The sequence below is a fragment of the Macrobrachium nipponense genome, chromosome 35, assembly GCF_015104395.2.
Source record: "Macrobrachium nipponense isolate FS-2020 chromosome 35, ASM1510439v2, whole genome shotgun sequence".
NCBI classification, from domain to species: Eukaryota; Metazoa; Arthropoda; class Malacostraca; order Decapoda; family Palaemonidae; genus Macrobrachium; species Macrobrachium nipponense.
In genome coordinates this window covers 37,657,350-37,672,875 of record NC_061096.1, presented here as the reverse complement: position 1 = coordinate 37,672,875, position 15,526 = coordinate 37,657,350, and the positions used below count along the sequence as shown (strand labels likewise).

Here is a 15,526-nt window from a genome sequence, read left to right as displayed (position 1 = left end):
CCTACGCCCTCTTCAGTTCTTCTTAAGAAGAATTTGGAGTTGGAAGAACGGGCAACTTTCAGACACTTTCGGAATTCCTCTGGAAGTGAAGAATCATCTAAAGTGGTGGCTGATACCCTTGGAAAAGAACGAGGGCTTGTCTCTAGAGGTTCGGAACCCAAACCTAATCTTGTTCTCAAACGCTTCAGAGAAGGGATGGGGAGCGACTCTAGGGACAAAAGAAGTATCAGGCCAATGGAGGAAGGATCAACAAGACTGGCATATGAACTCCAAAGAACTTTTTGCTGTTCTAGCCCTAAAAGCCTTCGAAACAGAAGTAATAGGTCAAGTGGTACAGGTCAACGCGGACAACACCACAGCGTTGGCCTATATCAGGAAACAAGGGGGGACTCACTCTTTTTCTCTGTTCCAGATAACAAAAGAGCTGTTATATTGGACGAAAGACAAGAATGTGACTCTCCTCACAAGATTCGTGAAAGGAGAGAAAAATGTCAGAGCAGACAGGCTAAGCAGGTTAAACCAAGTGCTCCCCACAGAGTGGACCCTTCACATTCAGGTTTGTCAAGCTCTGTGGTCCCTGTGGGGCAGTCCTCAAATAGACCTATTTGCCACCTTCCTATCCAGAAGGATAGAGAACTTCTGCTCCTTAGTGGAAGACCCGAGAGCTATAGCGGTGGATGCCATGCTGCTGGACTGGGCAGGCCTAGATGCCTACGCCTTTCCCCCCTTCAAAATGTTAGGAGTGGTTTTAAAAAAGTTTGTGGCGTCAAAAGGGATGAGACTAACACTCGTCGCCCCCTTTTGGCCGTCTCAAGATTGGTTCACAGAGGTACAGGAATGGACTTCCCAAGATCTCTTCCACACAGGAGAGATCTTCTCAAACAACCCCATTTCGAGAGGTACCATCAAAACCTCCCCGCTCTCGCTCTGACTGCCTTTCGACTATCGAAAGACTTGTCAGAGCGAGAGGCTTTTCAAGCAAAGCTTCGAAAGCAATTGCTAGGGCCCGAAGATCCTCAACTATTCGGGTTTACCAATCCAAATGGGATGTTTTCAGAAGATGGTGTAAGAAGAATAAACTGTCCTCCTCCGATACCTCTGTGACCAACATTGCTGATTTTTTTATTTTCCTTAGGGAGGAATCTCAATTATCAGTTTCAACCATTAAGGGTTATCGGAGTATGCTCTCTGCTGTTTTTCGAAACAGAGGTTTGAAGATAGCAGAAGATAAGGATCTCCACGACCTTATTAGATCATTTGAAACCTCAAAAACCATTTCTCCTCGTACTCCGAACTGGAACTTGGATGTGGTTCTAAAATTCCTGTCGTCAAACAGATTTGAGCCTCCTCACAACGCGTCGTTTAGGGATCTAACGAGAAAATGTATTTTCTTGTTGTCCTTAGCGACTGCGAAAAGAATTAGTGAAATACACGCTCTAGATTCTCGAGTAGGATTTAAGAGTGATGCGGCAATTTGTTCTTTCCAGACTCTGTTTCTGGCCAAGAACGAGAACCCTTCAAAACCCTGGCCAAAGAGTTTTGAAGTTAAAGGACTTTCAAATCTCGCAGGAGAGGAATTGGAAAGATCATTATGTCCAGTTAGAGCCCTGAAGTTTTATCTAAAGAAGAAGAACGAACTCAGGGGATGTAAACAAAGCCTGTGGTGTGCAGTTCGGGATCCTAGTAGACCCATGTCAAAAAATGCGTTAGCATTTTTTGTTAGGAGCATTATTACTGATGCTCATAGTAACTGCACTGAGGACTCTTTCAGGACTCTCCGAGTGAAGGCTCATGAGGTTAGAGCTGTGGCCACTTCATTAGCTTTTCATAAGAACATGTCTTTAAAAGACATTGTGGATGCAACTTACCGGAGGTGTGATTCAGTTTTCGCATCGCACTACCTTAAGGACGTTAAAGTGAAATATGAAAAGTGTTTCTCTCTGGGTCCTTTTGTATCAGCGGATACAGTGCTGGGGCTGGGAACACATAACGATCCTTAGAAAATTTTGTATTTGGTATTTTAATTTTTTATGGTACATAGATCTACCTTGTGAGACGGGTTGTTGGTTTTCTGCTGACTAGAATGCTTGTTGTCGCACGGGCGTCCTTGCTTGGGTCAGTAGGGAATCAAGAGACGTCTTACTGGCTAGATTGTACAAAAATTTTTTTAAAATTTATTTTTGTACTGTTAAGTGTACGAATGTTTGTGATTCGAGTTTGTGGTTGTTTGCAAGGAGTTAGGGGATAACTTCTTGCAATCTTAGAACTAACATGGTTAGGTTAAGGTGATCGGGATCGGTGTTGTGTTCCTTGTATAAGGTTCTTGTCTAGTAAGTGGATAAGCACCCATTGACATAGTCCTTCCAGGCTCTGCCGAGTAAGCGGATAAGACCCCTTTGGCAGACCTACAAGAACTCTTAGCCATAGATCAATATCTCGCTGAGGCTCTTGAGACTGACTAGACTCCTGGATTGTATTCATGAAGTCTTCAGTCTAAACAGGTAGGAACCAAGGTTTTATTTATTTATTACCTTCAACGATTGTTGTGATTCCTGTTTGAATCTGTATTTAGCTCTGTCTGACCCACCTCCAATGGTGTGAATCAGCTAAGCATATATCTGACAGGTAAGTTGAATGTATAAAAATGATATTGTTATGATACAATAAAGTTTTATACATACTTACCTGGCAGATATATACGATTTGTACCCACCCTACCTCCCCTCAGGAGACAGGCGGTATAGAAAAAATATGATAGAACATGGGAATGGTTCCTAGTCCTGCCACCCAGCGGCAGGTAAGTAGATCACCTGACCTACCGGTAGCGTGTGCGCGAAATTCGAATTTCTGTCGGACGACGGAGTCAAATAGCTAAGTATATATCTGCCAGGTAAGTATGTATAAAACTTTATGTATTGTATCATAATAATATCATTTTCTGTGTGAGGGGCAAGAAGTGTCCGTTCCATTTTTTGTAGGACAAAATTTTTTTTTTATTACTGAATACTTATAGTGTATGATTGCTTATCACTAAATGTCTTTTTCAGGTTTCCAGGTTTCAAAGAAGTACGATTGGTGCCAGGTCGTCATGATATTGCTTTTGTGGAGTTCGAGAATGAAATGCAGTCTGCAGCGGCAAAGGATGCATTACAAGGCTTTAAGATTACTCCGACTCACTCAATGAAAATTGCCTTTGCTAAGAAGTGAAAAGGCAGTGATTGCAATAGTATTGTTTTTTCTTTTGTGATGGAGTCCTGTGGCAGGAGGCTTTATTTTTTATAAGAGTTTGCAGCATACTGGTATGAAATGCATCATCTGTAAATAGTCATTACAGTACAGTACCTGTGTTTTCTGTTATTTTGGCTATTGTAGATCTTGTAGGAAAATTGTTTCCATTCAAAAATGTGTTAGTGGTTGAATCATTTCACTGTACTAATTTTAGTCCAGAATGTTCATCATCATTTTAATTTCTTCAGCCCCATAAGAGTATGCTCAGTCGATGTCATTTGGTTCTGATATCATTATGTAGCCAATTGTTGTAAGTTAAAACTACCTGACGTAATTTTCTTATTAATCTGGCTGTCTTTCTCATTTTTGGACAATTAGCCATTTTGAATTTTTCATTGTATATGTAAATTTTTTGGAAAGGAGTTCTGCATATAAATACCCTACAGGTTGATAAATAATTATAGCAGAGTACAATGCTGGTGGATATCATTTTTATGAGAATGTTGCCACCATATAATACAAATAGTTAAAGGTTACAGTAATAATAGAGCAGAGGAATCACAAACTGGAATATTTTTTAAAACACTTCAGTTTTTGAACTCTGATACAATTTGTGAAATTACACATCGGAGGTTATTGTTTATATATATGTAGCTTGGCAGAATGTTTTATGTGTATCAGTCACCCAGATTTATGTACAACTTTCATTATGAATTATGAATAAGTAAGAATTTTTAACATTTGTTTCCATTTTTCCTCTTTAGAAAAGAAAATTAATTTATCGTGTAGCATTGCTTTGAATACGTCATTTTCTGAAGATTTCTAGATCAGCTGCAGACAGTATCTTGTCCAAATTAATTAATGGCAAAAAAGAGCTGGGCTAGTATCTTGTCCAAATTAATTAATGGCAAAAAAGAGCTGGGCTAGATTTGTGCAAAGTCAAGTTTGTGCTCCACCTTGGGTTTTCCTGATGAATGTAAAATGATGTCGCTTGAAGAGATGCATTCTAAATTCATGAAAGAAACAGGATTTAAGACAGGTTCTGTTGAAGTAAAAGTCCCTTCATTAGTATAGTATTTGATAAGGACATCTGTATGATGCATATGTCAATTGTGTACAGAATTTTTAGCATAAAACATGATATCTGAACTGTCTTCTAATTTTGAATATTCTTAATTTGGCTCATCTATGTAAATTAATTTAAGGACAAAAAATTTGCATGCTATTTATAATTATTTATTGAGATGCACTGTATTCAACTAGTTAATTTTATTTTGATACTGCATGACCTCATAGGTCCAAGCACTTGGCCTTTGGCCTAAATATTTTTTTATTCCAATCTATTCCATTTTAATTTATTTTGACAGCATTACAGGAAAGATCAAGAAGATAAATACAAATTAAATAGGAACAGAATGAAAAATTCTAACAAAACATTAAGAGGATCTGTTATCCCATTATGCTTTGTCTTGTGTGATAAGCTTTCAAATAAGTTTGTCCAGTTTTTTTACTAGGGTGTAGTGCACTGCTATATAGAATTCCTTGATGGTGCTGAAGTAATGATTATATTAACCAAAGAATTAGCTCTTAAATGATGTTGAAAATTGAAAAAAAGTACTTTCTATAAATAAATAATGGTTTAATTATCATTCGAACCAGTCACGCCTAACACCCCAAAAAAGAGCTTTCCTCAAAGATTTCTATTCTTTTAAAAAATGGAATATTGAAAAAGGTGAAGTTGAAGAAACTACAGCTATAAATAGGACAAGATCAAAGGTATGTAGTAAATATTTAGCTTGTTGAATTAATTTTAATTACTTTATTGACCTCATGAAATACTTTTTATAATCATTATAAAGCAGGTTGAGACCTCTAAGTCATATTCCTAAGATCTCATGTGGCACATCAGAGATATTTAATTTCACATGAAAGGTGAGAACCAGAAAATGGTCATGTTTAAGATGCTGGACAGTTTGATTCCATTTTACAAATACAGTGTACTTTTGATGCTAAAAATATGACAATGTACTCTAGATACCATTTAAATAATTAAGTACAGTCATCCTCATGGTCTCTTCTATGATGTCGTAGCAGATGAATTAAGAATTAATGTGTTTTTCTTTATAAACTAGCCTTTTACCTTCAGCATGAATACCATGTAAGTTTAAAATCTTTTGAATTATTATAGGAACTATATGCAAAGAAAACAAGTGACATGGGCCCAAAGGAATCCAGGAAAAACTTCAATACCATTTACAGCTCTGCAAACAGTACTAAAAATGGTACATACTATGGGACTGGTTTCTTTCACTCATTTGAAATGAGCAAATTTCAACTGGACCAAGTCAAAAAGGCCAACAACTTTCAAAATAGCTTCTACAAAATAGTGGTGAAAGTTTTAATGTGAAACTAGAGAAAACTCCGGATAATGTGTTCTTGTAAAGTTTTCATATTTTTAAATTTACTTTTTTAATTTTCAATAAATAGATGGAAGGCAATATAATTTAAAGAAGGATAATTTTGTAAAATTGCACTCTGTGTCACATTCAGTGGCAATTTGAAGCTCTGAAAGCCTGTCTTGAACAGCATACCTTTTCCATTTCTTGGTCTTGAACTACGGGAATAACAGCTGTTATTCAAGCTTTTCTCTGGGTTTCATACATGTGTTGCTATGATTTGTTAATGTTTATAAAGCCCCATAATCAACTTGCAAGGAAGCTTCCATAAAATATAAGACTGTAGCCTTTTCTACCAAACAGTCATTGTTGTGACAACCATAATTGTTTAACATACAGTATCAGCACTGGGACCTGGGCTCAGTGCACTACCTATACTGTACAATATTGAATTTTAGGATAAAAGTTTTTAATGGGACAAATCGTTGTTTCATGTATGCTTGACACTGCACTTTCTTCAACATGTCAATGACATGTATCCTTGTTAGGCTACTTAGACAAGGCTGCAATTTCTTCGTCTATTAGTCCTCAAGTTAATTTTCACAGAAACAACAGTTACTAGCTTTAGTAATCTGATAAACTATTAAAATTTGTTTTAGCACAAGTTTTTATGTAACAATTTTAAACTTTCACAATGCAGTTTTTCAGCTATTTACTCCCAATATAATTGTAGGATGAAAAAATATATGTGAGGGTTTTCCCATCTCATGAACCCTATATAAGACTTGAAATATTATGTATTTTCGGTTACTTTGTTTAAAAGAGATTTGCCATCAATAAGCACAACGCTGGCAAGTTTCAGAATGAAATGTAAGCACAGCAGTGGGTGGCAAATGTTTCATGGATCAAAAATGATCTACACTAGTGGAATTTTATAGACATGAAATATAATAGTAAATTTATTGTAACAAAATAACTTGAATAAAATGGCTAAAGTAAAGTGCTTGTTTCAAAGCTTCATTGTTTTCATTAATTTTAACTGAAAAGCATTTCACATCCGCACCTTAACTACCTGAGAAATGAAACTACTGTAAACAGTACAATATTTACATATATAAAAACAATTGCTTCACTAGAGCTGTTCCGTAATTATTCTAAGGTCAGAATTAAAACGTTTGTTTACATGATGACTCCATATTTATCAGTTCTGACTTTTTGAGAAGAGCACGGTCTTTTGTGTGGCTCCTACCACTTTCATAATGACATTTCCAATACTGTGACCAATGGTATTGGGAGCATTTACTTCAGTTAACCATTTATATTTATTTTATGTAGGGTATGTATGACCAGGAGCTGGGAAGATGTATGACCTAGTTTGGTTATGTTGTATCCCTTTACTTCACTGTGATTACAGGCAGATAGGACATGGCATGTTAGGATGAATTCCTATTTTGCATCCCTTGCCCCACCCGAGTAAAATAAATTGTTATCCCAACTTTGGATCTAGATAATTGGGAAATGTCGGGACAGGGTTATGGTAAAAATAATTGATATTACCCTATACCTAAGTATCATACACGGCAAAGCAACCTGTAGCTATTATTTTACTTTACCAACCTTTCACTTTAATTGTTACCACAACTCAATGGTGTAGTTTTTATGTTATGCTCGTAAGCCTCCTCAATATGCTTATTACGCACACTACACTAAAATCCATGGCAAATTGACTGTTACTGGACCATTTGCCGTCTTTTGTTTATGTTGAATATTCAACATTCATTCCCATTGGGCTGGTACTAGTACAAGGCTAAACACGAAACCCATAAGAGAGACTAATGTATTAAAAGTAAAAATACACCCTCTGATCTTGCCCCAAAAGTAAAAAATTTATGGAAATTATGTATTTTCATCCTCCCTACGTACCTATTCCTTACGATCTGATGTGACATTTCTCTTTACCTTTCCTATTTGGTAGTACCTACCTAGGTAGGGCTAATCAATTCTTTTTACCCTACAAAACAATTAACTTTAATTATACCCCGACTGTAGTTCACTTACAAATTTGCAATATGCAACTAAGAATCGAATAATAACGAATTACTTACCATACAAGAGACGGGACTTTCTGCCATAGTTTCTATCTGACACTGATAACAGCTAAGACTAAGAGGCGCCAGAGGACTTTGAAGGAGTCAACAAACCTAACCAGAAATTAATAAACTTATGGTTATAAGTTAGTATTCCTTATAACGGCTCTCACAAAAAGTTCCACATTATATCTCTAGGTCTTGTCAGTAGTACTTATAAACAGGAGTTCTTCTTGGTTTTTCATCAGTATTTCATTATACTTTATTCTTTTCTATTTTTTCCTATGTGAATTTCAGAGGAGGCAAAGAAAGGCGTAGTCTAATAAAATCCCAGTTTATTCATCAAGTGCGTTTAACTCTTGGCACCATTTACTTATAAAAAATGCCAAGTGTCAGAGGCAAATGATAAGTATTCTCATTTCCTTATCACAAAAATCTCGTAAGTCAGACAAAAAGACAGCTAGACTTAAAGGCTGGAAGAAGTCTTTAGTCTTCAGCAGCTGGAACGACCTGGAAGAAGGGGGCGTGTAGACCGTAGAAACCTGGAAGAATGGCGTTGTACGTGATGGGTTTCGTTTCGATTGTCTCGAGCTTTGTAACCAGAGGGGCACCGGCGCCAACGATGTGAGTAGTGCCCACGAAAGGCGTGGCGGCGATGATGGGGGCGTGGATGCCGTAGGCACCGAAGGGGAAAGTGTTGGTGTAGAAGGGAGAAAGGATTCCAGTGGCTGTGGAAATGGCGCCATCCAGGTCGTTGTCAGGGGCAGCCTCTGCAGCGGCAGCGGCGGCATCAAAAGCAGCCTGGAAGGTGGCCTTAGCAGCAGCAACATCCTCAGTGTCAGCTACGGGCTCTGGTGCTCCTTCTGGCACCACGACTTCGGGTAGAGCGCCGTCGTTGGCAATGGCAGCATCGAAGGCAGCTTGGAATTCGGCTTTGGCCGCGGCAACTTCTTCGGTGTCAGCAACGGGTTCAGGGGCACCTTCTGGGACTACAACCTCAGGGATTTCGTTGGCAATGGCAGCATCGAAGACAGCTTGGAATTCGGCTTTGGCCGCGGCAACTTCTTCGGTGTCAGCAACGGGTTCAGGAGCACCTTCTGGGACGACAACCTCAGGGACTTCGCCAGCGGCAGCTGCTGCTGCAGCTGCATCATAAAGAGCTTGGAATTCTTCTTTGGCTTTCGCCACTTCCTCAGTGTCGGTCACTGGTTCAGGAGCCTCCAGAGGAAGGGCGGCGGCGAAGGCTAGGCCCACCAAAGCGAGAATTACCTGTCAGAAGAAAGGGGTTTAACGTGGGAGTATTTATGCAAAATAAACTAGATTTGCAAATGAAGCTCGTCAGCTGAAAATGAGGTGGCCATTTTCTTGAGCTAAAAGAAAAAGATTTCTTTTTATAAAATTTAATAGGTAAGGAAAGGGAAAGCTCCTATGCAATATTATCTTTTTATATATGTGATTTTTATAATTTGCTCTCAAGTGAAATTTGATAACGGAAGCAAGGTAGATAAAAGTGTTGACATTCAAGTAGGAAGTCGAAGAGATAGACAGAACGAAAGACTTGAACAAGAGGATACTTGCACGAGAGTTTTGCCAGTGCTAGACGACGGTAAGTAACGTCCCTAAAGACGTTAGGTACCGCCCCTGAGCTTGAGAAGAGTCACCTTTATCATGTAGAAGCTGGGAGTGAGAAGTCACCTTTCGGTTGTCGGGAAAATACTGCAAAGAACCGTGCCATAACAATAAAGCTACAAACTTATCTTCCAACTCAGGAACACAAAAATGCATTACTGAGATGCACATATTTAACAAATTTACTTTCAGTAAGCGAACTTGCACCTCAAGCCTGGATATAAGTAGTAGAATAATTTACCTAAATTTGCAACAAAGCTTAACGATGAGTTATAATGAGGTCTAAAAGCCAACAGTCTTATTATGAGAAAGCAATGGTTCTCTGAACATGACTTCTGTCAACGGCGCAGGTTCTGCTAAGCTTCAATAAGAGACAACATCTAGATGATTCATGCAATTCATAAGGTAACAGAGGTGCGTTGGGTGCAGGGTTAAAGCCCCGTAGAATAAAAAAAAAATAATAATAATAAAAAAATAGTTTTCAAGAAACTTTAGTGATCTGGTACAAGCAACGACGAGTCGCAATGACGCTCCTATATATATCAATGGAGTAAACATTTGAAAATATCACGGATTCATCATCGCGGCATTTAACATAAATCGTAAAGACGCTTAAGCCCTAGCATCAAACAAATTTTATCACAAAATTACTTGAGGACTTAAGAAAGAGAGCCAGAATATATCTAAATAATTCACTTTTAGGTAATTAGTGCGCACAGATCGACGTGACCTGATAATCGGGGACCTTTCACAACCTAGGAACTTTTCCGAGAAATTTTCGGTTTATCAATACAACTAAAGAGCATTACAGTCCCAATGGTGACCGGTAGCGTCTTTTCAGGGTGTGTATTTGATCCAAAATGAAATGGAAATGCAGCGTTCAAATGGAAGAAAAAATGTAGTAACCCGAAAGCGTATCAATCTGTGGTCAGGTGGACATAGTTTTCTAGAATATACGTTATTATAACTTTCCAAAATCGGGGAAGACACGGCACTTTCTACATGCATTTCGCTGCTATCTCTGTGATGGTTATTACTATTATTACTGATAAAACAGAAAAAAAAATTTCAATGAAAGAATCACTATCTGGAGCACAGCCAAAATCGCAAGCTGAAACGGAGTAGGCTTATGATCTTGGAAAATTATTTTATTCCCGGGAAAACTGAAATAAGAAATCTTAGCTTTAAGAATATGAACACGCATATGATCGTGCTGTTTGAGTCCAACTTCAATCGGTTCCGGGAAATGATTTTTACCACATGGTTGTTATATTCAAGTTTTTCAAACCGATTATTGTTAAAACGAATTCCTGTGAGAGAGAGAGAGAGAGAGAGAGAGAGAGAGAGAGAGAGCTAGGAAGACGGCTTCAGCATCATCAAATAACACTGTTAGTAATTGCTATGTTATAGAATAAAGAAAAAAAATCACCAGCTGGATCACTTACGCTGAGCTTCATGTCTGTCGCTACGGCACGAGCTAATGTGCTGACGTGAGGATGCGAACAGTGCCTTATATACGAGATCATCCCACGCCCCGTAGGCTTCTACGCGAACCTTCGGGAATGCTGAGCGTGAATCTTCATTTTTTATGGTATATGCAAATTTCTTTCGCTATCATTTGCCTTTTGTGGAAATGAGGCGAGCATTGCTTCGGTTTCGCTTTCTGGCGAAAGCAAATGCATTTTGCTGTCGTTATTTCTTCGTGCCAAAATGGCTAACCGGTTACTCAAGAGAAAGGTACTCTGTGGCTTCTTCACTTTTTTTTTCTTTCGATTTGGGATAGGAGACCTTGAAGATGGGGTGGGGTCGTTGCCGTCTGCCTCACCTCTGCAATTGCGTACGTCGGGCGTTCAAGTTTATTAGATGATTCCCTTCACCGAGGGCATCCATTATCCTCGTTCGAATTTCCAAATGTAATTGAGTTGCTTTGCATATTATCATAAATAACTGGTGTCTGGGTCAAGTAGTAGGGTGCTTTTGTTTCTTTCTTTCTTTTTTGCAATGGGCAAGGCCATACGGCAACTTAATTGTATGGTTATTAAGATGGTCGCCTGAGGACGTTGCTTCAACTTGGCCTCTATGGAGAGAGAGCGCTTTCACCCTGTAACAAGGCTTCGAGACTGCATCTGAAAGACATCTTCCCGCAATTAATGACGTAGTTGACCTAATGGCTGCGTCGCAAAACCTGTAGATATCGAAATTAACTTTGAAAAACCCTTTCCTGCAAAGTAAATGCGTATATGAAATCTATCGTAATCCGATAGATTTCATATACGCTTGAAATACATCTATTTTTATCAATGTCTGTCAAAATGACATTTGTTTGCATGAAATTATCACTAGCAAACATCTACCTGTACCCAAAGCAAAGTTTACTTATTTTATTGATTTTATTCAATGCTGGAGAAGACACCACTATGGTTCTTAGAAGGGTAGATAACTCCGATGATTTTCTCCAGACATTCCTTTTACCAACTTTTTTTCAGCATTTCAGTCGTCGTCAAGGTTACAAGGGCAGCGTCCTTTGTGTCACATCTGAAAAAACTTTAGAAATAGGGTAAGCATGTCAGATTTAAAGTCTATCTAGTATAGTTTAAAAGTTATAGCTAACGTTCAAGTTCTGTACATTAACAAAAAAATCAGAAAAAAAGGCGAACAGACGGTCTATTTCAATTTTGGTGATCAATTAAAAACTTCTCTGATCACGCAGTGCCCTTTGTTTCTATGGGTAATCAGTCAAGGTCCTTGTTTGACATTCATCAAAGGTCTCCACTTTCAGGAATATTGTTTTTATGTCCCTCCGAAGCCTATATGGCTTCATAGCCACTTGAGGCATATGGATATTCGGTCATTCTAGACCTGTATTTTTACGGCGATTGAAAACCCTTTCTTTTTAGACATCTTGATCAAAGAGCCATTGATTAAGACTCTTTGAGATATTTAAGGTCCAATCCTCCTTGCTAGTCACATTCAGGGTCTATCTGTATATGGAAATTGAAGGCTTTTGTTTTTATAGGCTTTCTCGCCCTTTGTTTTCATTGGCACTCAAAGACCATTGCATCTGACGTTTCCATGTTTCGGGCATGAATATTTATTATAAACTTTGATGAATTTATATTTATGTCTTTATTTCATAAATAAAGTGCTTTGTCGTTCTGCGTTTAGTGTTCGTTCGGTTGCTTTATTTCTTTTCTTTGTAGTCTGAGTTGAAAATGTGATAAAAAAAAAAACAATAATTTCCCTTAAAAGTCAATGCAGAAAGTAATTTTTAATATTACTCCCCACTCCCTTTCATGTCTGTATGATACCGTTCACGTACCCATGTCTTGGCTTCCTTATTTGTCTAAGTAAAAGGGATATAATCTCTCTCTCTCTCTCTCTCTCTCTCTCTCTCTCTCTCTCTCTCTCTCTCTCTCTCTCTCTCCCCAGAGTCTTCTTGATCAAAATGGCCCATCGTTTATCTTACACTGTTTTGGACTCACTTCAGTTTGGTATCACAACTACAAGTGATTCTTTCCACAATGTCACAGCAGCCCGCTGTACCATATTTTATGGATAAGCGTCCCGAGATGGAATATCAAGGTTGAGGAGTGCCCTCCTGCATAAGCAGTCTCATTGGTAAAGGATAAAAGGACATAAAACTGGTGAAAACACCCATATGTCGTTGAATAGCGCGAAATTTTGTACGGTAAAGTTTGGAACAGTCGCGTCTAATCTTGAAGAATACTGGAATTTTGGGAATTAATCGTTACATCTTCATTTACTTCAAAGTGATACTCTTGAATGAGACAATGATAGGACTGAATCTGTCAAGAACTAAACCCTGTAAGTTACTCGATTACTAGTCCCATCTTGAAAAACAATGTCAGTAACGTCAGACATTTAGAAAATGTTTTCCTTCCTAATTCTTGAGAGAGAGAGAGAGAGAGAGAGAGAGATCCTATTTTTCATAGCATTTCCGTGTCGTAGCTAGGCTGACAGCATCGCTGAGGCCAGTGATGAAGAAACACTATGTGTGAAGGAGGTCCATTTTTTCAGCATCTTTCTCAGTCTGCTACTTTAAAGACGTAGGACATAAGAATTACTACACTCAGAAGTGAACATTGGCTCGGAGAAGACATATGTCTCAGCCTAAAAACCCAATAACCGGATAAATACTTGACTGTGAAGGTGGGTCTATTCCAGCTCTATTAAATGTATCTGAATTCGATTGATGTAAGTACGTATGAGCGGGAATAGACTTGTTGCCTTCTTTGTGGTCAGTTGGATTATCAGAATAACTTCATTTGGTTCTAGGCTCAGTAGTGACGTGCGTTTTAATTCCAAAGTGTGAAGAAATCGAGAAGTTAAAAGTTCATTACAAATTACACAATGTTTAAGTGAATTGTATCATTAAAGACAGAAAAGTTATGCAATTTCTCTTTTATTGTTTCTCGTACAGGTTCGGCTAATGTTTCAACACATTTGCGGTACTGATAATAGCTACCCGAGTGCTCTCAAGATATATAGACCACAGCACTGATAACAAAGACAAAGAAGTAGGCGTGGCAAAGGAATCGCCACCACATGTCGAGCAAAGGCAATTTAAAAGATAGAAAAACGGACCAGATACACCGGAGATAAAAAGAAAGAAAGAAAATGATGTGCATAACCCTTCACGCCAGGGCTAATCACTCTTGAAGGTCACATATATTTTGCCTCGCGGGCGCAGGGTGATGACTGGCTGAGTTATAAGCTACCTTTCGATTTGGATGTTGGCTGGCAACTGGGAAGATCACTTACGAGCTGTTATGCTTCTCTTATTTCCTGGCAACTGAGAAGGTCATGCAATGAGTGAAGGTTAGCGCTAGAAAGGCCAGGTACCTACTCCTTTCTAGTTTTTGTTTTAAGACGGTTCATCTTCTTTGAAATTTGCATTGGAATTTAGAACTATGCATCACACCCTCTTGCTCTACGTGTAGGACGGGATCAGTTACTGGTGCTTCTTTGTTTGTTATACTCATATCCAATAAAAATTTTTATTCAACTTAGCTGAGAAAGAATAAACACTTCCGTACTCCGTTACCTCTCCTCAAGTCTTATATGTTTAATTCCATTTATTTGATTGTTTTGTCCGTGAGTGGAGACGCAATAGAACAATAGATTTGTATTTAATCCATTTTTTTAGGTAAGCCAACAAGTGCTGCATAAATTCATATAGGCATTGCTCTTCCAAGTTAAAGATCGTAATAATGACTGCAAACGGACCAATACTGTACTTATATATATATGTGGTCATTGTTAGATAATTGATTTGATATTTATTCATATAGACTGTCGACTTACACACGTCGCAAGGCAGCTAGGTATGTAGACCTAGGATATTACTCATCTTGTCAGATTTTGTGACCTCAAGCAAGTTCTTCTTCTCTTCTCTCTTCTCTCTCTCTCTCTCTCTCTCTCTCTCTCTCATCGTGACTATAGAGAGCACTTATGTGTTAGGTAATGAGTTTTTACCGTTCTTCCGTTATGTGAATAACCTAGCGAAAACTGACCGTGCAACCACAAATCCATTACTTTGGCTGTCCCGTAATTTCTGCACCAAGGTCACTCAGTCTCTCGGCCATAACCCCACCCCTCTTATCCTGGGAACGCATACCAAGCTTCTGCTTTTTTATTTATCTCTTCATTTTTTTTTTATTCCATTATTCCCGAGGTAGGGATACATTCAGGTCCATTCCATTTTTCTTTCTTATTCAAAAGGATAGCTGCTGATATGTTCTTGGAATTATTTCCTCATTTCTCTCTCCCTCTCATTCTTTGGTAACTTCTCAGATAAATATTTTGGTGTTATGTCTGTAAACTTTCACAAGGAATTATATGTACTTATCATTTCTGGGGTGACGTATATAGACACAATAAAAACAACAGATATTAGTGTCTAATACATAGTTTTCGAGGTCGCTGAAGTGAATAGTGACATTCCTGATGCCTCTCGAGTCCAAGTTCCGCCCTAATATGAAGAGGGGGTGATAAGGGGTAGAACTGACAGAAAATTGATTATTCTACAACAATTTCCATTTACCTTTTTGATGATATCACCACTATTACACACTTGGACATGAATAAAGATAGTGATTTATGATGCAACAGATCATACTAAAATAAAATATGTGGGAGTGAGTAACAGCAAAAAAGCTTCCGAGT

General features: G+C 38.3%; 3 protein-coding genes across 3 annotated transcripts in view; 1 reads left to right on the top strand and 2 right to left on the bottom strand.

Moving 5' to 3' along the window:
- Positions 1-3,523, top strand: part of LOC135208642 (U1 small nuclear ribonucleoprotein A-like) — a 34,199-nt gene extending 30,676 nt beyond the window's left edge. Inside the window, exon 6 of the mRNA XM_064241028.1 lies at positions 3,048-3,523. Within this exon, the coding sequence (XP_064097098.1) occupies positions 3,048-3,207 (160 nt within the window). The 3' untranslated portion in view covers positions 3,208-3,523. The remainder of the gene's footprint in view (positions 1-3,047) is intronic.
- Positions 1-7,796, bottom strand: part of LOC135208644 (vacuolar protein sorting-associated protein 26B-like) — a 103,884-nt gene extending 96,088 nt beyond the window's left edge. Inside the window, exon 1 of the mRNA XM_064241030.1 lies at positions 7,730-7,796. Within this exon, the coding sequence (XP_064097100.1) occupies positions 7,730-7,756 (27 nt within the window). The 5' untranslated portion in view covers positions 7,757-7,796. The remainder of the gene's footprint in view (positions 1-7,729) is intronic.
- Positions 7,797-8,029: 233 nt separating this feature from the next.
- LOC135208645 (uncharacterized) lies at positions 8,030-10,866 on the bottom strand. The gene is made up of 2 exons (XM_064241033.1): positions 10,786-10,866; positions 8,030-8,980 (listed from the first exon to the last, which is right to left on the bottom strand). Exons 1-2 carry the CDS (start codon positions 10,864-10,866, stop codon positions 8,198-8,200), a joined length of 864 nt encoding a protein of 287 aa, XP_064097103.1. The 3' UTR covers positions 8,030-8,197.
- Positions 10,867-15,526: the final 4,660 nt, after the last annotated feature.

Excerpts from the sequence above, each read along its gene's own strand:
- LOC135208645 (XM_064241033.1), bottom strand. The coding sequence starts at position 10,866 with ATGATCTCGTATATAAGGCACTGTTCGCATCCTCACGTCAGCACATTA. Across the intron at positions 8,981-10,785 it reads CGACAGACATGAAGCTCAGC|GTAATTCTCGCTTTGGTGGG; the intron begins GTAAGTGATCCA and ends TTCTTCTGACAG.